At 38.9% G+C, this 25,392-nt stretch overlaps 1 protein-coding gene across 8 annotated transcripts in view; it reads right to left on the bottom strand.

Annotated features, from left to right (window-relative positions):
• Positions 1-4,412: 4,412 nt before the first annotated feature.
• The window catches only part of spop (speckle type BTB/POZ protein), a 115,361-nt gene continuing 94,381 nt past the window's right edge, over positions 4,413-25,392 (bottom strand). For all 8 annotated transcript variants that reach the window (XM_073071708.1, XM_073071712.1, XM_073071710.1 and 5 more), the window contains 3 exons: positions 24,722-24,844; positions 12,086-12,228; positions 4,413-6,719 (listed from right to left, as the gene is read on the bottom strand). In XM_073071708.1, coding sequence (XP_072927809.1) covers positions 6,575-6,719; positions 12,086-12,228; positions 24,722-24,844 — 411 coding nt within the window. In that variant the 3' untranslated portion in view covers positions 4,413-6,574. The remainder of the gene's footprint in view (positions 6,720-12,085; positions 12,229-24,721; positions 24,845-25,392) is intronic.

Genomic DNA, 25,392 nt, shown 5'->3' with positions numbered 1-25,392 from the left:
GACATCCTTTTAGAACAGGGAAGGAATTTCTTTCGCCAGAGTGATGGATCTGTAGGATTTATTGCCAGAGGTGGCTGTGGAGGCCACTAAAGCGGATTTAAATGTCAAAGGTTGTAGGTAGAAGGCAGGAGAATTGAGTTGAAAGGGGAAATAAATCAGACATGATTAAATGGCAGAACAGAATGGATGGGTTGAATGGCCTAATTCTGCTCCTTTGCCTTATGGTTACAGTTGATGGTCTCCACCTTTCAGTATCTGCTCTAAGTCACCACTTCAGATGGAAGTCAAGCAAATCTTGGAAAAAAATGTGATGTGCAGTTAATACGGGCAAATCAGATTCAGATTCAGTTTATTGTCATTTAGAAACCACAAATGCAATGCAGTTAAAAAATGAGACAACGTTCCCCCAGAATGATATCACAGAAGCATATGACAAAACCGACTACACCAGAAAATCCATGTAACGTTTGGCAATCCCCAATCCAGAGTCCGGAGAGGCTGCTGCGTATTAATATCGCGCTACTGTCTCGCGCGTTCCCCGGAGAGGAGCTCCAAATCCACCAGACAAAAACAAGACCAAAAACTTTACAACAATCCCGTATTTGACATTTGTGACCTTAGCAGATGCTAATCTGCTACTTAACCCAGGTGCAACCAGCAACAACATACCAAGTGAAGAACGAGTAAGTAATTTCAAGAATATAACTGCTTTACAATTACTTGCTTACAGAGCAGAATTTCCCTGGTACTACCATCCTCACAACTGCTAACAGTGCAAGCCTTACTACAATGCCATGTTGTAGATGGCAGCTAACTTCTACTACCTGGCTCATAGGGTCATGCTTTGAAAGGTGAGATTTCACATTACAGACTACATACACTAAATTACACAGACAGGAAGATTACCAATATACAAAAAACAAAATCAGTGGAATCATCTGTTTCAGTTATTAACCAATGGCATTGAGTTTTAACTGTGTACACCCTTCTTACATCATTTAATAACGGCTGCACGCTTCTCTAACAAGGTTAGTCATTAAAGTGCCAGTCTTGAACAATAACTTACACAAAGATAAACTCCCACAAGATCAAATAAAAAAAATTTTTACAACTATGTGAAGCTTTCTTTATAAAACTGAATGCAGCATTTATAAAAAAAATTTCAAGTGTTGCTTCCTCAGAATTTTTTTTTGTTTATGATAGACTGCTTGAAGATGAACACAAATACAATTTCAGACTACTTATATCACGTAGGAATTTGGGGAAACAACAAATTAACTTTTATTGAATATAATGTGTTTAATTGCATAATGGTGCTGATGCTTTGCAATAGTTCAACTAAGTTAAAATATTTTGTTGATGATTTTCATTTGTACTCAGTGTCTGAGGCTTCTTGCTTAAGTCCAACAATAATTCAGCGGCATTGATGGATTCCAGTTGCTCTGGTATCTTTTCTCCATGACCACAATGTCCTGGTGAAACCTTTCACCATGCTCATCACTAACAGCACCAAGATTTGCAGGGAAGTCTAAATGGGAATGCAAAAAAAATGAATCTTTAGTGACATGTTGCATTTCATGGTTTTATATGCTTGAAGCATGCTTTCAACCAGCTGCATGTAGTTTGGTGCTTTGTGGATGCCGAGGAAAATTTCAACAACTTCCTTGAATGCCTTCCATGTGATTTTCTCCAGTCCCACTAGAAATTCTTCAAAATGCTTGTCATTGATGACCTGTTTGATTTGTGGACCAACAAAAATGCTTTCCTTAATCTTGGCATCAGTTATTCTGGGAAGCATCTGTCTCAAATATCAAAATCCTTCATAGAAATTTTTGTGCCTGGTGATAGCAAATTCCATCCTTACAGTCCTGAACCCAATTATTACTAAAACCTGTCCTGCCATGCAGCAGCCTAAGTATACCTGGACAAGATAGGAAACTTCCCAGCTTACATCATAGGTAACATTTTAATTGACTTGAATTATGAATTGAAATAATAAACATAAGTGATTTCAAAAAATGGTGCATGAATGATTGGGAATTTTCATGGTGATTTTCATGATTCAAAATTCATAACATACACCTAAAGGTATTCAGGAAGCAAAATCTTTGTTGTCCAGTGGAATCAGCAGTAAACACAAATATAACACTGGTGTATGTTCTTAACACCACTATCTATCCAGGAATAAACCCAACAGCTTTTTATTACAGCATGAAATATATCTGAAATTTAGCTGTGGGGTGAAGTTTGAATCAGTTTCTTTAGGTAAATCATGTGTAATACATGGATGTGTCATATCATTCCTTCGAAAATATTTTGATAAAATGGACTCAGTGCTCAATTTCATTCTAAAGTTAAAGGACTGCTCATACTAAGAAATTTGTTGCAATTAAATTCTGAAGTGGTGGCTCATAATTGAAAAATTACATTGCCCTCTCAGGACTACTGGATATGCAAATATAAACAACCTCCATCCTGTACCTTTTGATGCCATAAAACAAGTGCAATAATTATAGCTAACATTTTTCACAGCAGGACACACATTAGGTTAACATACTAAAATGCCATGCACCTTTTAACAGTTCAGTTGTTCTTTGCAGAATTTTTAAAAGTTGTGGGTGTGGAACGAAGCCCTTGCTGCATGTAGGACGTCAAAAGTAAGGCCTTTGATAAGGTCTTGCATGGGAGGTTGGTCAGGGAGGTTCAGTTACTTGGCATTCAAGATGTGGTAGTAAATTAGATTAAACTTTGGTATCATAGGAAAAGCCAGAGATTGGTAGTAGATAGTCACTTCTCTGACTGGAGGCCTGTGACTAATGGAGTCCCACAAGGATTGGTGCTGAGTCCATTGTTTGTAATCTGTATCAACAATCTGGATGATGAATTTGAGCAAGTTTCAGGATGATACAAAGATTGGAGGTGTAATCGACAGTGAGGAAGACCATCAAAACTTGCAGCAGGATCTGAACCTGGAAAAAGGGGCCAAAAATGGCAGATGGTATTTAATGCAGAAGTGTGATGTGTTGTCCTTTGGGAGGATCAACCAGCGTAGGTCTTGCACAGTGAACAGTAGGGCACTGAGGAGTATGGCAGAACAGACGGACCTGGGAATAGAGATCCATAATTGTGTTACAGGTAGATAAGGTCATCAAAATTTTGGCACATTGGCCTTTATACTCAATACTTTGATTTATGGAGTTGGGATGTTATGTTGAAGTTGTACAAGACATTGGTAGACTTTGTTTGGCATATTGTATGTAGTTTTGGTCACCTACCTGCAGGAAAGATGTCATAGAGTGCATAGAAAATTTACAAGGACGTTGCCAGGACCTGAGGACATTTATAAGGTTCAATAGTTTAGGACTTTGTTCCCTAGATTCTAGAGCCTAGACCATAGAGGAATGAGGGGAGATTTGATGAAGGTATACAAAATTATGAGGGGTATAGATAGGGTAAGCAGAAGCAGGCTTTTTCTACTAGGTTGGGTGAGACTACAACTAGAGGTCATTGGTTAAGGGTGAAAGGTGAAATGTTAAAGGGAACATAAGGGGGAATTTCTTCACTCAGAGGGTGGTGAGAGTGTGAAATGAGCTGCCAGTGGTGGATATGGATTCAATTTCAACATTTAGGAGGGCTGCGATCTGGGTGGAGGTCGATGGGACTGGGCAGATTAATAGTTCGGCATGGACGAGATGGGCTAAAGAGCTTGTTTCTGTGCTGTAGTCTTCTATGACTAATTGACTAATGAGAGAACACCAATAAAATATGGGAAAGCCCAATTTTACTGACATCAAATCACTAAGAGTTGATGAAGTAGAAAATAAGTACTGACTCAGCCTAAATTTCTCATGTTTTCTTCAATCAATTTTCTTTTATTCTGAGCAGTTTTCTAAATTTAACCATCTGGCATGGAGGTGCTACTGTGCACAATCAGAAAAAGCTGCAGAAAGTTGTAAACTCAGCCAGCGCCTTCATGGGTCCTAGACTCCCCAGCATCCCGGACGTCTTCAAAACGTAAAGCCTAAAAAAGGCAGTATCTATCATTAAGCACCCCGATTACCCAGTACATACCCCTTCTCATTGCTACCATCAAGGTGGTGGTATAGGACTATGAAGATACATACATTTTAGGAACAGTTTTAGATTTCTCAATGGACAGTGGTACACTACCTCACTGTGTCTGTGTATACACAGTATCTTATTGCAATTTATATTTTTATTGTGCATTGCAATGTACTGCTGCTGTAAAACAACCCATTTCACAACATATGTCAGTGTTAATAAAACCGATTCTGATTTTTCTATTTTCTGCATAAATGTTGTTTTAAAATCAACTGAAAACTAATGGCAGTTTCAATGCTGTAAGTTATTTAGCTACCTGAAGAATAATTTTTTTATTAATAAATACAAAATTTTAAACAAAATCCTTCCTTTATTAATTCACCCAAACATTTCAAGGCTATACATTTTGGAGGTAAAGACTTGCTTGCTTTTAGACTTTAAGTGCCTACTGGAAGTATCTTCAGGTTATAACTTTTAATGTACCCATAAAATTCACAGTATGAGACCAATTTAATTCAGCACTTTCCTGAATAAAATTTTGTACACAAGCTCATTGTACAGTAAGCTCCACAAGTCTCAAATTTTCTAGTTCACATTGTATGGCACATTAAAGCCCTATCAAGTGATGGAAAATTCCAAATAAGTAGTAATGGAAATGTACCACTGTGATATGATGGAATGTAGGATAAGCTGGTAGATAGAAGGACAAAATACACAGGTGGCATTCTTTAATACACAAGCCTATCATTTCATTATTTTTATGTTCACATGAGCAATGAAAGCAGACCACACAGTTTATAGTTTCAGGAATGTCAAGCTATGCTGTCATCAACTGTGGTATACAGAATACAGCTGAACTTTAAAACAAAGTAATAAAGTAGCACAATGCAAACTTGACCATAAGTTCCCAGTCCGATCTGTATTTCTGTATTTGTTTTTATACTTTGCACCACCCAGGCATAAACCATTTGCTTACTATAGGAAAGGAAAATAAAAGGGCAAAGAGCAGGACTGGTAGAGAACTGCTCAAACTCTGTTTGAAAGGGACAAAATAAACAGAGCAGTATTCAAGCAGAGAAAAGGAAAACAGGTTTAAAAAAAACATAGCTTAGCCAAGTTTCACTGAAACTATGCCTGAATTCCATAACCAATGAATGTACGATTGTTTGCTGAATCAATACTCAAAAACATTTGTAAAATTAGTACATCAATTTTGATAACAGGACAATTACTACCTTAAAAGATCAGCCTTTTCAAATAAGTTTGAGGTGCTCTCAAAGCATAACATTACAAACTCTACCAAACCAAATCAAAATAGCACAGCTGGCTCTAATAAATAAGTTTGGAAAACAGATTCAAAACAAATTATTTTAAGTAACACTTTAGAAATTTATTCACTAAATAAAAGTTGAACTTACTGTCAAAGCCATACACAATATTATTTCTGGGGAAAAGGATTTTCTCTGTAGAGGCATTTCAATGCAAAATATTATTTTACTTTATCCTCCAAAGAAAGACTGGAGATTAAATTTTGTTTTTGTTTCCCCACTTCTGAACAGCAGTGAATCAAAGGAGATATTGCAACCTTGGGAGAAGTTGTTACGAATTAACCATTTCCTTCTAGAACAGAAACAGTTGAGACAGAAGCTTAACTTCTATAGTAAAACTGTTTTGTTTCCACTGAACAAGAAAACATGTTCATGAACTCATTTCATTTGCTAAGCCATCTGAGAAAAATGTAAAACATTTTTCCACACATTCTACACATTACCTCTGTATCCTTTAGATAACACATTTACACTGCCGTAGCTCTTTTTTTTTTATTTGAATACCACTGTTTAGCTGAGATTGTTAGGAGCACAAGGGTAAATTCTAAACTGAACGGTTTCTTCCCACTTTTTAAAAACTTGTTCAAAATACGTGTGGCTTTAATTTCGTCATAAATTTTTTAAAAATTATAATAATAATGCAAGTGCTAATTTTTTTTTCACTGAAAGGACAAAAACTCAGCAACATCAATCCACAGCTTGAGTATTCTTCAACACTATGTTGAGGCTGTCCTTTTGACTCTAAATGGCCCATTCATTTTCGTGTGCTGACAGAAGCTAGCTTCAAGTTCAAGAACTGAAGTAGATAAAGTAGTGCAAGTTAAATGTCTACCCTTTTCTCCTCCCTCCTAATCCATCTCCTACCCATACTCCTTTTGGGCCAACATCTAAAAATCTGTTAACTGTGTATATAAAACAGAACAAAACAGAACAGATCAGAACAAAACAGAACAAAACAGCAGGAATCCGTTCAGCCAAGTCTAGGGGTCTCAAGACAATGCAGCAATAGTTTTGTGTTTTAGTTTTTCCTCCCCAAAGTACTTAGTGCAGAAAGGTAATTAGCACACCAAGCACGATCTTTCCCACGGCAGGAAGCACGTCAGAAAACTTTATACATTGCATTGTGCAACATTGTGATCAGGTCAGTGCCGTTAAAATGTTTCACTCCATTTTCAAATGTCACTTTAGGACTGCTTAAGCCTCTTGCGGGGAGGACCAAGGAAAGGGCATTGTGCTGATGCTAGTGAACGGTAAGCTTCTGCCACCAGATGAGGGTGGGACAAGACCATTGACTTCCAACCAGATGTCTCCATTACGTCAGATGCATGGCTATAAAAGTGAAAGAAATAAATTAATTGCATACATTTCCACATTCATAACAGTTCAAAACATTCATTTCTATTATCTACTATTTTACTCCAACTTTGTAAGTTTTCATTTTAACCTCAACTTACTCAGAGATATAAAACTTACAAAACATGCACATTTATTTAAAATAATTATTATATAGTACTGTTGTGCTATAGAATCAGACAATATCACTTTCAAAACAGAACCATTCAATAGTTTAGTCAAATGCAATTATTGCTCTTACCGAAAGAGGTAAAACAGATATATACCCGCAGAGGGTGGCAACTGTCCTTGTCCATACAAACTTATGAGATCACATAATGGTGACTGGCTTATAAATGAAAATCCTAATACATCCCAATATGTGAATATCTAATGACATTCCATTGGAAATTCAGAGGTCAATAAAGCAAAGTGACCGACAAAGTCATCAAATTTGAACTGGCCATTCTGGTGAATATTCAAAGTTCATTACACTATTGGTTGAACATGCAGTTCTTCCAGTAAGCATTCTAACCTTAAGCAAAACCAATAGCTTAACTGTTCATTCAACTCATTGCTTCAGAGTGATCCTGGAGGGAGTCAAACTGGAAATGAAGGGTATTTGGAACATTGTGGAAGATAATGTCCATAGTTGTTCTTTTACATAGGATGTTGTTTGGCAGTTCAATCTCATTTCAGAGTTTTTCCTTTTCTTCCCACCTTTCCACATATACAAGTCTTTGACCTCATAAGACCAGTAGTAACTGTGATGATATTTTAGTAGCATATGCATACTTTAAAAAAAAAATGATGCTTGCTAATCATCCAACAACCAGTGGTGTTTCGCAGGGATCTGTTCTGGGACCCCTCCTCTTTATGATTTTTAAAAATGACCTGGATGAAGAAGTAGAAGGCTGGGTTAGTAAGTTTGCTGATGACACAAAGGATCGGGGTGTTGTGGATAATCTGGAGGGTTGTCAGAGGATACAGCAGGACATCGATAAGATGCAGAACTGGGCTGAGAAGTGGCATATGGACTTCAATGCAACTAAGTGTGACGTGGTTCATTTTGGTAGGTCCTATTTGAGAAAAGAATATAATATTAATGGTATGACTCTTGGCAGCGTGGAGGAACTGAGAGATCTTGGGGTCGGTGTCGATAGGACACTCAAAGCTGCTGCACAGGTTGACAGTGTTGTTGAGAAGGTGTATGGTGTGTTGGCCTTCATCAATCGTGGGATTGAGTTCAAGAGCCGTGAGGTAATATTACAGCTATACAAGACCTTTTAAGAGCCTCTTAGATAGGTACATGGAGCTTAGATAAATAGAGGGCTATGCGCTAGTGAAATTCTAGGCAGTCTCCTGAGTAGGTTACATGGTTGGCACAACATTGTGGGCCGAAGGGCCTATAATGTGCTGTAAATTTCTATGTTCTAATTTCTATTATCACTAAGTATTTAAAAAGTGAAACCTTTACCATTTTTTAAAAATACCAGAGAAATGAAGTTGGTGTGTGGAGGGGATTCAGGCAGAAAGGATATCACCTGCACATATTCTGCTCAGCTAACCTGTAGAGCAGGGGTTCCCAACCTGGGGTCCATGGACCCCTTGGTTAATGGCAAGGATCCATGGCATAAAAAGGTCAGGAACCCCTGTTGTAGAGCAACACACAAAATCAGCATAAGCATTGCCAAATCTTCAGTTCTAAGTTGTTACTGACTACCTATTGAAAAAGTCTTCTTATAATGTATTTCAACCACAAACTAAATGAATATGGAGGATTTCTTAGAAATCAAGACCATAGGAACTGCCGATGGACACAAAAGTAGCACCACTCCCGGCACAGGAGACATGGATAAATAGATGCACTTTTGGACATTAGCATATGAAATTAGACTCTACAAGAGCATCTAAAAATATAAATGCATTTATTTTATTTACATGACATTCTCAGAAAAAAATGAACAGTAATTACTTCAATGCTTCACAAATTTAGTATACACTTCCATACAAATCCTAGTGATTATTTAACAAAAATAACTGACAGTGAGCTCTGACGGTCTTTCTATTTAAAATTCAAATAAAGTTCTACATTGTGTATTCAGTCTGGTCAGCCTCAGGCACAGTCCTGTGTGGAATATTGTATTGAGTAGGCAGACTACTTTATCTTTTGACATCTTGTAACTTTTAAGTACAAACTGGCTGTTTGGGGAGGAAGAATACAACAGAAAGCTAAATGATATTCATCCACCTCCCTTTCATAGGAGCTATAGGGACTAGCAGCCTTATCTAGACTGAATCACTTTCTAATGAGATCTTTTGCATAAGCATCATCACATTCACTCATGAAAGTATTATATGAAAGCCAATAATTTCAGTCATTCACACATTTGTAGAAGGTATAACTGGATATGATTAGAGTCAGAACCTTGTCTAATTTGATCCCTTCCCAGTGGATAGAAGTGGAGTCTGGAATTGCATTCTGATTGAAATCCAAATACACCAGGTAAGAAACTGCTGGTATGGTTTAATATTTAACCAGATTACATCTGCCATTAGTCCACTGGGTATCAATACAAACAAATGCTAAATTTTAAAATATTCTGAACTAAACACTATATTTTACAAAACATAATCTTTTAGAAGCTCTCCATAAGCTTTTTAACAAAAAGATGTAACAAGTAAAACATTCCTAAATTTTAGCTACAAGAACATTCATTTCTCAATTTCTTGAATCAGCACTCTGATTCTTCTGAGGGCCTGATGAAGGGTGCCTCATATTCATTTTTAGTACCTGCAAATGGCATTATTTAATGCAGAAAAACTTTAAAAGCATGGCCTTCTTTAAAAAAAAAGTCCTTGACAATATTCATTATGTTTACTGAATATAATAAGCATATTGCTGATTGTGTTGTAGCCGTAGCATTGACAACTATTTTAAGATGCACAATAGTAAAGAGCCCAATTTAAGGGAATGCAAAATTTAAAAAGCCAATAACAAACAAAAGTAAAGCAGTTAAAAACAAAAATGAGTGTATATATTTCATGGACTAACAGTCATCCCTTCTAACAAATGAATTTTTAAATATTGTTATAAATACTTGGGAGTATAGAAAAATGCATTAGGATTCCTAACACTAAATAAACTCAGTTTTATCCAATCACAGCAACAAAAAATGCTGAAGGAGCTCAGCTGGTCAGACAGCATCTACGAAGGGAGATGAACAGTGGACATTTTGGATTGAAACCACTTAGGTCTTTCCACTTATCCAATCAGAGCTCTCAGTATTAGATGCCCAACAAAAAAAAACTACTCTTAAAATTCTTCATCTAAAGGAATGATTGGCTAACCAATCCCTGTTATGCTGTACCCAAAAGTAAAGCAAGAAACTACTATTTTCTTGTCCCTATTTTTCATCAACGTTGTTGGTACATGGCAACATCACCAAATAGGCAGCATCAGTTTCCATACGAACACTGGCTATAGCAGTTCCAACTCATTACCACTGCTCGACAGCTCCATGATCTCTAAATGATCAGGGTTCTTGTTCAGCATATAGCACTGGTGAAGCCAAAGTATCTTGGAACAAAATACATATTGCAAGGGCTAGAGCTATCATCTTTTATCCCATCCAAAAATTCCATTTTTTGGACAACAGTTCCATTCCATCTCCAGCAATTATTAGAAGTAACATTGGTGCCACTCTTAATACCAAGATGTGCTTCTGTACACATATCCATGGCATTCCCAAGACCATCCACATACAACTATCCCACTTTGCTCCGCCATGAGTTATTTACTGCCAAATAATTTAAATGTTCCATTATTTTGAATTTGATTCCATTCACCTAGAATGGGTTATGCATAGTTGACACCTAAAACCCTAATTTTCAACATGCACCTTCATGATTTTTTAAATATTACTTCAACTTTAAAAATTATGATTCCTTACTGGTCTCATGCTTGGTTTTCTCTTCAATTTACACTTGCTGTAAAATCTTCCAAAGTTTCAGCATTCCTCCAAATCTGGTTCCTTCAACATCCCAGATTTAAGCACTCTATAATTAGTTTCTGTGTCGTTCAATGCCCTAGGCCCCTGCCATATAATTTTCTCCTTTACAAAAGTCTCTCATCATCTTGTCCTAATATCTCATTACATGGCCTAATGTCAAGTAATGGGAGTCATAGATTAATACTGCACCGAAACAGGCCATTCAGCTCATTTAGTCTGTGCCATCCTGCTTTGCTGCCTAGTCCTATTTACCTGTATCCGGACCATAGCTCTCCAGCCATAAAGGCAACCATTCTCTGACTTCTCCCACAAAGCAAGATGTCAAAGCCAACTTACTACCTCATACTGAATGTGAGAAAGTGACTGAACCATCTTGATCAGACTCCATGTGGGGCTTTATCAAAGGCTTGCTAAAGTCCATGTAGACAACATTCAGTACCTTTCCTTGATCAATGTTCCTGGTAACTTTCTCACAAAACTCTGTAAAATTGGTTGGATATGACCTACCATGTACAGAAGCCATGTTGACCAACTCTAATCAGGCCCTGTATCAAAATCTATTTATCCTGTCCTTTAGAATACTTTCCAATAATTTACCCATTATTGACGTCAGGCTCACCAGCCTATAATTTCCCAGCTTATTCTTGGATCCCTTCTTAAACAATGGAACAACATTAGCTATCCTCTCTAGATTATATTAGCATTAAACATTTTCACACTTCATGCCAATCCAAAAATATATCAATACGTTCTGGATACTGCAGCTTTCTACGCTGCATTTACACATTTAAAAGTCACTAACAGACATGAGACTGGGTGTCACCTACTTTATGTATCTGATGCTGAAATAATTGAATTTGCTTAAAACTTTCAACTCAAGTCCTAAAAAATACAACTATGAGCCCAAAAAGAAAAATCACCAATAAACCAGAAAATGATCAAAAACAGGAAAACATACAAAGTTAATTGTGATAGCAGTGAGAGCTAATATACGTTTTACAGGCACTTTGAGATCATGTAGATAGAAGGGTGTCAACAGACAACAAAGCTCTTCTATCTTGGAGATTCAGCATCAATATTAAGTATTCTTGTGTAGGATAACGCTCTCTCAATATCTTGAGCTTGATTTCAGAATAGTATTCCAAGCTGAAATACTAGATTTCATGATGATCATAGGAAGACTTTCAAATCGTGGGCAGCTTAGTATAATTTGCTTCTAATGATCAATTCCATTTAAACCCGAATTGCAGAGTTGCAAGGACAAAGTACATATTCACTGGCAACCAACACACACACACACACACACAATATTACTACAGCTTTGTCATGGCATTGAAGTACAATACTTACTAGTTTATGAAGTCCACTGCTTGAGTTTTGAGTTGATCAGCACTGTGTAGATCTGCCAGGATTAAAATTTCAGCTGCATTTTCCACAGATAAATTGCTGCAAAGAGCATCCTCACACATCACCTTCAAGCGCTCCAGAGCATACTGAAACAGAAGTTAAGATTATTTAGAAACAAGTGGGCAAATAATACATAACTAAGGCTCAGCCATCTTCACTGAAACTAATTAAAACCATACTGCCTTTTTAAAAGTGCAATTGTATTTGTGGGAAGGAAACTGATACCCATTTTAAACTTGCATAAACTACATTTTGAATAGAATCGCACCAAGTGTTGTCACAGGAGTCCATTCAGCTGATGTTTGTGTATTGGCTGGGAAAGAGCTACTGAACTAAATCTGATTTTCCAGTACCGAATCTCTGCAAGTCATGGCTCTTCAGGTACACATCCAAGCATGTTTTTAAATGTAGAAAATGGAAATTTGTCCTTCCTACTTACTCCATTTGACCCCCTTAAATTTAACTGATGAATTAAGTCTCCTTTCAAGCAAAGAAAACATCCCAACCTATTCAATTTTCCCTCTTGGCAAAAGTATTCCAAAGCTGGAAGCATGCTTATAAATCTCCTTTACACTCTTCTCTAAATGCTATCACATTTACTGTAATATTATGACCAAACTACATAATATGGCATGGCTACAGCTGTATAGAATTCTAACATTGCATCCCTGTTCATATATTGAGTAATAAGGGAAAATGTACCCACATATTTTAAAAAATCTACCCACCCCGCAATCTTAATTTTATTGTTTAATTTCTGTATAGCACCATGCATGCATTAAAACTGACATCCACACCATGGGACCTAATGTTAAAACATAATGCAATTTCTAAATGCTTTGATTGAATTCAACTGAAAAATGGCTAGCAATAGTCTCTAAAATGGTAACAGAGAACCAAAAGTAAACATTTATGAAATCATTTCATACAAAGTCTAATTATGAAGCACTTATAATGGTAGAAAAATGAAATTAAATTTTATATCAGCTAATAACTCCAATACACACACGTCACTTATAAAATACAATTTAATGCAGTTTGTCATGAATTAATGGACACATATATTCTCTGACAAGTTTGAGACAAGCAATGTTTTTGTTGGTTTGTTGACAAGCTATTTCTAGAGGGTTGTGTTTATGCTGACATCTTTCAATGATCCTTACTACAGAGTATTATTAGGTTGATAATGACAAGTCGGTTCTACTACGGCTTCCAAGATGAACAAATTTGGGTTGTTTATGAATACCAGGTCTTGGTTCACAGAACGCATTGCTGGGACTATTTGTAGGACAAAAGACCCAAGGTCATACAAGTGCAGTAACAACAATCTAGGTCAATTGCAATACCCCCCAAAACTCCCAGTTTTAATCGTAGGAGATGTGGGCAGTGGCATTTACATTAACATCCCTGAATATGTTTAGGCTTGACTATTGAACTGAATATTTCATAAACTTCAGTCTTGACTGCCTTGCATCCTGTATGATTGCAAGATTGTGGATGATGCAAATATACTTCATTTTCTCTCCCTCTCCCCCCACAGGATTCCAAAATGGTGCTGAATCTGTAGAAGTCAATCTTGAGATTTTGTAGGTTATTCAATGGTTCAATGTTATGTTGAGACACTCATGGTGTTGGCAGTCTGACAGTGCTTTAAGAATATAGTTCACTAACAAGTAATCCCAGATTACAAATGGAATCAGCCACTGCCAAAATGGAAAATCAAATCCATCACTGCATGTCATTATTGGCGCTAAACCCAGACTGTGAACTGCATCATACAGTTAAAATAGAAGCTTGCCAGCAGTTTCAAAAACACTACAAGGTAAAATCCAAATTGCAACTTGGCTCCATAATTTTAACTTTAAAATGCAGACATCTCACTTTAGTAATTTCTTTGGCAGCCCCTCATGATCGAAGATGAATTGCTTCTACTCAGATTCTATGGCTTGTGAGGTGGGTGATAAAGCCAATGTGGGAACTGCAAATTCTGCCACCATTAAAACAAAAAATATCCAAAAGGGCAGGCAGGAAGAAAATTCATGAAAAATACTAATAAGTCACCATTATTGCATTTGATCTTGTTCAAATGAAATTGGCTTTTTCCACAGAAAAGAGATGGCTAAAACAATCAGACTGAAGTCTTCAAGATAAAGCAAACAAAGAAATTCTTACCACAACCAAAGCTAGAGGCCATAAGTAAAGGATGGTCACATATACAGAGAATAGAAACTGCAGTGTTAATTATATCTAACAGTGTTAATTAGATCTCGAAGATTATAAGGCTAATAGGAAGGAGCTTAAGAAGAAAATTAGAAGAGCCAGAAGGGGCCATGACAAGACCTTGGCGGGCAGGATTAAGGAAAATTCCAAGGCATTCTATAAGTATGTGAAGAGCAAGAGGATAAGATGTGAAAGAATAGGACCTATCAAGTGTGACAGTGGGAAAGTGTGTATGGAACTGGAGGAAACAGAAGAAGTACTTATTGAATACTTTACTTCAGTATTCACTATGGAAAAAGATCTTGGTGATTGTAGTGATGACTTGCAGCAGACTGAAAAGCTTGGAGGATGTGCTAGAGCTTTTGGAAAGCATTAAGTTGGATAAGTCGCCGGGACTGGATGAGATGCACCCCAGGCTACTGTGGGAGGGGAGGGAGAAGATTGCTGAGCCTCTGGCAATGATCTTTGCATCATCAATAGCAAAGGGAAAGGTTCCAGGGGATTGGAAGGTTGCAGATGTTGTTCTTTTATTCAAGGAAGGAAGGGAGTAGAGGTAGCCCAGGAAATTATAGACCAGTGAGTCCAAGTCCATAGGACACTCAGAGCAGCTGTGCAGGTTGACTCTGTGGTTAAGAAGGCGTACGGTGTATTGGCTTTCATCAATCGTGGAATTGAATTTAGGAGCCGAGAGGTAATGCTGCAGCTATTTAAGACCCTGGTCAGACCCCACTTGGGAGTACTGTGCTCAGTTCTGGTCGCCTCACTACAAGAGGCCTGTAAGTTTGACGTCAGTGGTGGGTAAATTAATGGAAAGTATTCTTAGAGATGGTATATATAATTATCTGGATAGACAGGGTCTAATTAAGAACAGTCAACATGGATTTGTGCGTGGAAGGTCATGTTTGGCAAATCTTATTTAAATTTTGAAGAGGTTACTAGGAAAGTAAAGCAGTGGGTGTTGTCTATATGGACTTCAGTAAGGCCTTTGACAAGGTTCCGCACGGAAGATTCAATCGTTAGGTATTAATATTGAAGTAGTAAAATGGATTCAACAGTGGCTGGATGGGAGATGCCAGAGAGTAGTGGTGGATAACTGTTTGTCAGGATGGAGGCTGGTGACTAGTGGTGTGCCTCAGGGATCTGTACTGGGCCCAATGTTGTTTGTCATATACATTAATGATCTGGATGATGGGGTGGTAAATTGGATTAGTAAGTATGCAGATGATACTAAGATAGGTGGCATTGTGGATAATGAAGTAGGTTTTCAAAGCTTGCAGAGAGATTTAGGCCAGTTAGCAGAATGGACTGAAAGATGACACATGGAGTTTAATGCTGATAAGTGTGAGGTGCTACATTTTGGTAGGACTAATCAAAATAGGATATATGTGGTAAATGGTAGGGCATTGAAGAATGCAGTAGAACAGAGTGATCTAGGAATAATGGTGCATAGTTCCCTGAAGGTGGAATCTCATGTGGACAGGGTGGGGAAGAAAGCTTTTGGTATGCTGGCCTTTATAAATCAGAGCATTGAGTATAGAAGTTGGGACGTAATGTTAAAATTGTACAAGGTATTGGTAAGGTCAAATTTGGAGTATTGTGTACAGTTCTGGTCACCGAATTATAGGAAAGATGTCAACAAAATAGAGAGTACAGAGATTTACTAGAATGTTACCTGGGTTTCAGCACCCAAGTTACAGAGAAAGGTTGAACAAGTTAGGTCTTTATTCTTAGGAGTGTAGAAGGTTGAAGGGGGACTTGATAGAGGTATTTAAGATTATGAGGGGGATAGATAGAGTTGACATGCATAGGCTTTTCCTATTGAGACCAGGGGAGATTCAAACAAGAGGACATGAGTTGAGAGTTAGGGGGCAAAAGTTTAGGGGTAACACGAGGGGAAACTTCTTTACTCAGAGAGTGGTAGCTGTGTGGAACGAGCTTCCAGTAGAAGAGGTAGAGGCAGGTTCGATATTGTCATTTAAAGCAAAATTGGATAGGTATATGGACAGGAAAGGAATGGAGGGTTATGGGCTGAGTGCAGGTCGGTGGGATTAGGTGAGAGTAAGCATTCGGCACGGACTAGAAGGGCCGAGATGGCCTATTTCCATGCTATAATTGTTGTATGGTTATAAGAAAGGATGTGGAAGCCATAGAAAGGGTGCAGAGGAGATTTACAAGGATGTTGCCTGGATTGGAGAGCATGCCTTATGAGAATAGGTTGAGTGAACTCAGCCTTTTCTCCTTGGAGCGACGGAGGATGAGAGGTGACCTGATAGAAGTGTATAATATGATGAGAGGCATTGATCGTGTGGATAGTCAGAGGCTTTTTCCCAGGGCTGAAATGGTTGCCACAAGAGGACACAGGTTTAAGGTGCTGGGGAGTAGGTACAGAGGAGATGTCAGGGGTAAATTTTTAACTCAAAGAGTGGCGAGTGCATGGAATGGGCTGCCGGCAACTGTGGTGGAGGCAGATATGATAGGGTCTTTTAAGAGACTTTTGGATAGGTACATGGAGCCTAGAAAAATAGAGGGCTATACGTAAGCCTAGTAATTTCTAAGGTAGGGACATGTTCAGCACAACTTTGTGGGCCGAAGGGTCTGTATTGTTCTGCTTTCTATGTTTCTGCAACTCATCACAAGTGATACACAAGGCAAATACCATAAAGAGCCAGCCATCTAAACATGAAGGAGAAAGATGTAGATGGATGGTTGATTAAGGAATAATGAGCAGATTCAGATTGTGGGGATATGGATTTATTCACTGAGTTTGCAATGTAATGTAGACATGAATAGAAGAGCTGAATTTTAACACTCTATTCTCGTTTAGTTTCACAAAATTTCATTTATATTTGTACTGTTACTGTCAAAAACAAGTAATTCTTCTTGGATCAACTAAGGAACAGCACTAAAATTTAAACTGAATTAACTTGATTATTTTAACATTATTCAAATATTTCTGAATATATAAAAATACTTTTCTAATCTCTACTTACCTTCTTACTTCTTTTCTTCTCTATCAATCTACAAGTTGTATTTCTAGTGATTAATTAACATTGACTCCCGTGACTAACATGAATATTTTACATAATATAGTGGACTCCGATTAATTGGTCCATTGGTTAATCAGGACAGCTGTTTATTTGGGACAACTCTTAAAGAACAAAAAATAATCGAGAAAATAGCTAGGATTCCCATTGTTTATCTGGGATACTATGCTGCTTAATTGGAACAGAAGACTCTTGCTGAACAGTTGTTAAATAGAGCACTGGTGTTCATAAAGCAGTGCTTTTGGTCAGTCATAGTTGACAGGAAATAAGCAGTAAAACAATTTAGTAAAACTGTTTTGCTTACAGCTATTTCAAGAATTCAGGCTTGAAGATGGCAAAAACAGCTGTGAGTAAAAGAGAAACAATTCACTACTTCAACGAGTTAGAAACTACAAAGAATTAAGGTATTGACAATCTTGAACTTTATAATGAAAATGAAAATTTGGAGGGTGCAATCACTGAAAGCATTGTATGAAGACAGTCCATGATTTGCACTAGGTGCCTGCCTGACTTTGTTCATTTACAGTGAATCAAATGAACACAGCAGCATCCGACAATAACAGTGATATCTGTGCAGGAGAGTTTTCAAAGTAGAAAAGCCGTTGCACTGGGACAGTCTCACCATCTCGAACTTGGAAGTCCCGGTCCAGGGGTTCAAGCAGTCATCACAAACTGGGGTTTTCCTTGTCACAGTGGATAACCAGGCCCTTCGCTCTCCATGAAATGTTGCAGAACCGCTTTCTTGGTCGTTGAATCTCACTGTTGATCTCATCTACCCAGTCCTTTAGAGTTGACTTGACTTGCTAGCACAGGCAAGTCACTATTTCACCAGGGTATGAGGCCCACCGGCTACCCTCACCATGTTTACTCCTACTTTTGAGCCAGAGGTAGAGCTGAGTGCCTGGTGGGGACCATAAGTGAGTGAGCTATCCCAGAATGGACATAAGCCTCTTCAGCAGAGGTACTACTGCTCACTGGACAATCCACACATAGCAGCAAACACTGAATGAATTCTTCCGCCAATAACTATTAGGAACTAATAGTTCTGTAGTAGCATTGGTAACATGAAACTTCAGCTACTTGGAGCATATGTATATTGGGCCAAAATATACTGGTCCTAGTGTGTCCCAATTAACCAGAATCCACTGTATTAACATTCAAATGTGAAGACCAGAAGAGGGCAATGTACACTTTAGTTTCTTCTGTAATGTAACCACAACATCCAAATTCATCTTGCGGTCATAGTTCAGCTGTGTTAGGATCTGTGGTGATTACTGTCCATACAACAAATCAAAGTTAAGATCACAGAGTATAAATCTAAAAACTTTTTAAAATTCCAGAGACTGTCATATGATCTTGGATGCCTTTAAATGGTAATACTGAAGTGATTTGCATTACTTCATGAATTAAGGTCAACAAAAATATCTACATTTTAATTAGATCTACTTTGGACAGAAGTTATGTATCTTAGTAGTAACTCTATCAGCATAGAGCCCTTGTTACTGATGACAGGTGCACTCATATTACGTAGGAGCTGCAGGATCTTGAGGTATTCCTCCAGTCACCCGATTTGAGACAGCACCTGCCAAAGGGCAAGATGATTTAGAGTCAAATGCTTTTCTAAGTTCTACGAAGGTTACAAAGAGTGGGAGATTTTGTTCCTGGGCTTTCTCCTGCAATTGACATGCTGTTAAAAAAAAAAACTATCAGATGTTCCTCTGGCTGGATTGAAGCCACACTGAAACTCATACAGGAGATCTTCTGCCAGAGGTGAAAGTCACATAAAATTCAGGGGAGTTCCTTTCCTATTGTAGAGAGGAGGGAGATGCCTCTATTTTTTCTGCAATCAGCTTTGTCACCCTTTTGAAGAGTATGACCATCAGGACATCCCTGAGTTCAGCTGGAATTTTCTCCTGGTCTCAGATCTTGACAAGCAGGTCATGAATATGATTTAAAAGTTCTGTGCCATCTTCCTTGAGGATCTCTGCTAGAACTCCATCAGGCCCAGTGGCCTCATTGTTCCTCAATTTCTTGCAAGTTGTTTGCACCTCTTTGATACTTGGAGGCTTACTCGTGTCCTCCTTCAAGGGTCATTGTGGGAGCTGATTGATGACTTCAATGTTATCAATGGTGTTACGATTAAATAGTTCCTGAAAGTATTCCTTCCATTGATAATTGATGGCATCATTGTCCTTCAGCAGCCTTTGTCCATCTTTGGAGCGAAAGGGGTTTAGGCCACCATGGTTTGGGCAATACATTGCCTTGGTGGCAATAAAGAAACCCCTGATATCACCAGAGTCAACAAGCTGCTGTATTTCTAATGCCCTCTCAGTCCACCACCAATTCTTTATTTCCCTTACTCTATGCTGGACTATAGCCTTAGTTTTGGAGTCGGCTTCTCTTTTTGCCTTGCAGTTAATATACTTCTGCCAGGCACAGAAACCTTTACTTTTGTTGTTGATTAGCTCTTCTTGTCATTTTCATCAAACCAATCTTTGTTTTTTCTGGTCTTGTATCCAATGATGTTTTTACAAGCATCAAGGATGGTGGTCTTCAGTGTGGTCCAGTGTGCTTCAATGTCCTCTGCATACTGCTTTGGGAGTCTTTAGTCTTTCAGAAAGGCAGCCTGGAAATGTTGTACCTTCACTGTGTCTTTTAGGATCTCGATGTTGAACCTGGAACAGCTCAGTTCCTTTTGCACTCTACTCTTCCACTTGACTTTGATGGTCACTTGTGAACGAATAAGCCGATGGTCTGTCCAGCCATCATCAGCACTGATCATGGCTCTTGTATTCTTTACATTTCTGTGATCCCTTCTCCAAACAATGACATAATCTTATAGGATGCCAAGTCTTTGAACGGTGATGCATCCACAGTTTCCACCTTATTTCTCTGGCGAAACAGGGTGTTAGTGATGGCCAGGTCATGTCCAACACACTTGGAGAGTAAGAGCAGTCCATTAAAGTTGTTGTTGCCAACACCTTCCTTCCCAATTGTGCCTTTCCAGAAGTTGCTGTCCCTTATCTCATCTTCCTTGGGAATATCTGATAGTATATGGTCTAGGTCGGTGTAGAAGGTCTGGTGAGTCTGTAGCCATTTGGTTCTTAGTGAACTTAAGATGCATAGTCATGAGGCATTCATTGATGCCAACTGGTAATTCAGAAAGGTGACTGATGATGCTGTTCTTTATGGTGAATCTAATTCCGTGGATTCTGGGTTCATCTATTGATTTCCCCTTCCTGAAAAAGGTGTATCCACCCTTCTCCTCCTCCACTTGTCCTTCCTTGGCCAATCGTGTTTCAGAGAGGATGGCAAAGTCAACTTGGAAGCTTCTCAGCTCGAGGTGACGGCAGTACGTCTTTCTGGATTATCGCTAGTTTCGCTGTCGATAAGTGTCCGCACATCCCAGGCTCCAAAATTCATATCCTTCAGACCTGGCTTGATGATCCCACTGGACGTAGTAATCCAGTCAGGAGTGCGAAGGGAGACTATTTTTAGGGCACCTTTTCTAGCCCTTCCTCATGTGGAGTGAGCAGAGCAGGTCCTGAATAGGGCTGCTCAGTCATGGGTGCAACTGCTGAAAAGCTCTCTCTGCCTCAGACCAAGAACAAAACGACTGAATCTAACATCCACTGCCTGTGTGCCAGGTTGTGGCTGGATGCTCCCAGACTTCACTGCCCTGCTCCTGTCACTACTTCCTGGTTGCCACAGGACTTTGCCCAAGTTGGTTGATCATAATACCAAACCAGGTTAAGATCAGTGTCAAACAGGTGCCCCAACTCTGTTTGCTGTTTTCATTGCAACCATTCTTCACCTCACAGGCCAAGACCTCCCTCAAGGAGTCCAGCTTCTCTATATCAGGGGTCACCAACCTTGATATAGGGGTCACTGCGGACTGGTTTAATATTGACAATATTCTTGTGGACCGGCCGACAGGTGTTAATCACGACTGGAATACAGCGACACTCGAAGGGGGTTCCTGATGTCCAGTCTATTCCGCAATTTAGTTTTCGTGGCTATCAGCACTTGCTTCTGTCCCGCTTGCTCACGTTTTTTTCCGCTCAAAAAACTCAAACGGGTTTGTCTTTAAGTGCAGGGTGCTTGGACTCAAAGTACTGAAACAGTTTTGAGGGCTTCATTGCCTCATTAGACAGCCTCCGGGCCCAAACTCCAGCTTCCCGCCCACCCGCTGCCTTGGTAGATTGCAGCAAGGTAGCTGCTCTGCTACTTACAAAACCAAGCCTGACTTTGGTCGTCTGCGAATATTTTAGCACCGGGATCCCTACGAGCATTCAGTGTGCTAAACAGGTTTAGAGGCGGCGCCCATCTGTCCAGGCCAGTAGCAACGGCACTTCTCGCCGGCCGGTTACCCGAGGCCAACCAGTGATTCCTGGCGCAAGGGTATCACTACGTTTAGGCGACTGATGACCTCGCGTGCGTTCAAGTTCAACAGTGGGCGTGACAGGGAATGAGGAAAGGTGCAGCTGACTCATATCGTTTCATATTGCCAAATCATATTGTTTCCTCACAACCCGGTAACACATGCTTTACAGCCTGGTGGTTGGGGACCACTGCTCTATAGGACAGTTGGGGGGGGGGGGGGGCCTTTAACCTTAACAGGTTCAAGGCAAAGAGCAAGGTGTCAACCACTTTCCAATATGCAGATGTTTGAGGAGGACCTGCAGTGAGCAATGGATGCTTTTACCAGAGCATACAAGCTCCTGGGACTTGATTTAAACATCAAGAAAACCCAACTCCTGCACCAACCTGATCTAGATCAAGCTCATAAACCTCCAACCATCCAAGTTGACAACATCCCTCTGGAGAACTCTGATCATTTCCCACATCTTGGCAGCCTCCTTTCTTCAAGAGCTAACACTGACCTTGAAATAAATCACAGAATAGGCTGTAGAACTGGAGCTTTTGCCAGGCTGAGAAAGAGGGTTTTTGAAGATTAGGATATCAAGACCAACACTAAGTGTCTGGTCTATAAAACTATAGTCCTCCCCTCCTTGCTATATGGAGCAGAGTCATGGACAACATTCCCGAGACACAAAATCCCTAGAAACACCATCAAAGATGCCTCCGAAAGATTCTGGAGTTAGCTGGGAGAACAGGCATAGTAACTCCATCATCTTGGAGGACACTAGCATCAACTCCATAGCCACAATCGTGACTCAACACCAATTGCGATGGATCAGGAACATCATCCATACGCCTGACTCCTGCCTCCCTAAACAACTCCTGCTTGGCCAACTCAAGGATACAAAGCACATTCCTGGAGGGCAGAAAAAGCTGTTTAAGGACAGTATCAAGACCCACTTGAGGAAGTGCCACATCAACCTGAATGAATGGGATAAATTAGCACAGGATAGGAAAAGTTGGAGAAGGACCATCTATGAGGGCACTGCACAGCTCGAAGCATACATCCACTGTGTCACTGAGACTAAGCAGCTTCAACACAAGGAGAGACTGGGGAAGACCCGACCAGCTACATCCACCACCACTTCAATGACCTACACCTGCCAACACTGCAGCAGGACTTGTGAATCATGGATTGGCCTCTTCAGTTATTTTAAGACCCACAAGAGACCAGATCAACCACCAGAAGAAATATACTTGACTACAAGTAATCACTGATTATGATGACGACGACTAGGGCATACCACAGAAACATCAAACTCAAAAAAAGTGGCTAAAGTAATTTCAAACTTAACGTGAAACTAATTATCAATAATTCAATAAATTTAGTTTCCACCAGGAGTCTCTTAATTCACCCACTGCCATACTTCAGGTAAACGTGTTAATCTTGTTAAGAAATGTTCTATTTTAAAGTAAAAAAGCTGCAATACAGAAACAAAACAAAACAAAGGCCAATATCCAGCCTTATTCTCTTTGTAAATAAAGTCTTTACCACATTTACTTTTATTTAATTTTCTTTATTCATCTATCCAACCTAAACATTAGCATTGACATTTCTTCCTCCTGCCCAAATTACTCACTTCAAATACAGACTAACATCCTTAAATCAGCACCTTTATTAATGACCCTGTATTTACTAAAATGTCCGCTCGTTCCACAAATGTTTATCCTGTTCAATCTAACGTTTCCAAGATTCGCTCCAGTAACAATCCCATTTTTCTCAACCCTCCCTCATGTTTACTTCCTCAGACCGCATACCATTCTAAAAATTAGTCTATTTTCTTAAGTTTCAATACTTCCTCAGTAACAGAAACAAAACACAAAAACAGAGAAACTAAAGCTTCCTGTTGTAATCTTACACATCCCAAAATTGAATTCTACTTGCCTATTTTTAACTCATTACTTCTATCTACTAATATTAATGTCCTAATACTAATATTAATTAATCCTGTTGTCCATGATATAGCATCTTGGGAAAATGCCTTTCAACCTCTTAACCCACCCACACTCTAACTCTTCAATTCAGTTTGCCATCCTCTCCACTTTTTTCCAGTTTACCAGCCTTCTCCTAAATTCAAATGGGGATAAAGGACAACCAGAAACAAAGCTTTAAAGGTATTTTTGATAGGAACAAGGAGGAAGTGGAAGTAGGTATTCAGTTCCATAGCAAAGGAACAAGATGATAGAGAAAGCAGACACAAATGGCAGACGAAAGAAATGCATTGCCAAGTTCAACAACTGAAGAATGTTTGTACAGTTTGGAATTCAGGAGACTGAAGTAGCAAGGGGTTCACGTCAAAAAAGTACTTAATAGTGACAGCAAGCATAGAAGTCTACACTCCAGGACAAAAATAAAAAGCTAAGAGATTGGCAAAGACTAGGATAATAATGACACTTCAGAGGACGACCTGACTTTTGTTATTTGGATGACTTGCAAATAATAGATGTAAAACTAGGCTGGTAAGGGAAGCCTTAAGATCAAGTCATGTGAAATATGAGAAACTGAAGGTCAAATATCGTACTAAAGTCATATTTCTTTAGTCATATTTTACATGGTGAGTTGGTTGCAACTGTTATGCAAATCATTTAGTAATATAATACTGGTTGGGGTACAAATTATGGAACTTGTATGAAGAAGTCTACCGTAATTGTAACTGGAATACAAAGAATCATGAACTGACACTGAAGTGTAAGTTGGGTTGGAAACACCACACTGGATTTGGAAACTCCAGAGCTCCAACTCCATATCAGGCAGTGATGAAAACATGGTCAAGAATACAAGTATTTGTTTGGGGATGAGTGGCACATAACTGCAAGTAGACTGGTTTCAACTCATTTTGTTTATTTAATCAGTACAAGTCAACTAAGGACTCTTCCCGGGCACCTGTCTCACCTTATCAGCAGCTGCAAGCAAATCATCTGCCATTTTGTCAAGATTTGGTGCCTTTCCCGTATAAATAAAGCACATCATCTCCTTAAATACTTCAGGCTCCACATCATTGATTTCAACGCGGTTCTATAACAAAATTAGGGGGAAAAGGGAATTTTGAATTAAGTCCATCTTCTCTTGCTTAGTGTTCACATTTCATGCAAAATATACAAATAAAAAGTTAAATATTGTATTAACTCAGACTTTAATTACAGAATTACAACTGTTACATGATGTTGGCCAGAAAGAACTACAGTCTACAAATCAGTGAATTTGAAGGACTCAAGAACAGTGGAAGCAGACAGACCAATTGGCTTTGTTCTTGCCATGAGGGTGGAGATGGAGGCTGCCATTTTATGAAGACACTCCATTCTCCATTTTGAGTTAAATTTGCTTAGCTTGATCACTGTTTTAAAGTCAACACAATGATGTATCAGGTAATCTGCTGAACTAGGGACAGTTTCCAAATAAGAAGTTATTTGTGAGGTGGTCTTTGGTTGGATATAATATGCAGGTTTGTAAATGTTGGTCTGTATCTGGTCTGTGCAATTCAAGCTGACTGAACAACAAAGAGCCACAAATTACCAATAGTCACTAGCTGGAAAGAGGGCAATAAATGGATGCTGGCTGGAGCA

This window comes from Hemitrygon akajei, chromosome 18, assembly GCF_048418815.1.
Source record: "Hemitrygon akajei chromosome 18, sHemAka1.3, whole genome shotgun sequence".
Taxonomy (NCBI): Eukaryota; Metazoa; Chordata; class Chondrichthyes; order Myliobatiformes; family Dasyatidae; genus Hemitrygon; species Hemitrygon akajei.
The sequence above is the reverse complement of the archived record's forward strand: the minus strand, read 5'-3'. Positions and strand labels throughout refer to the sequence as shown.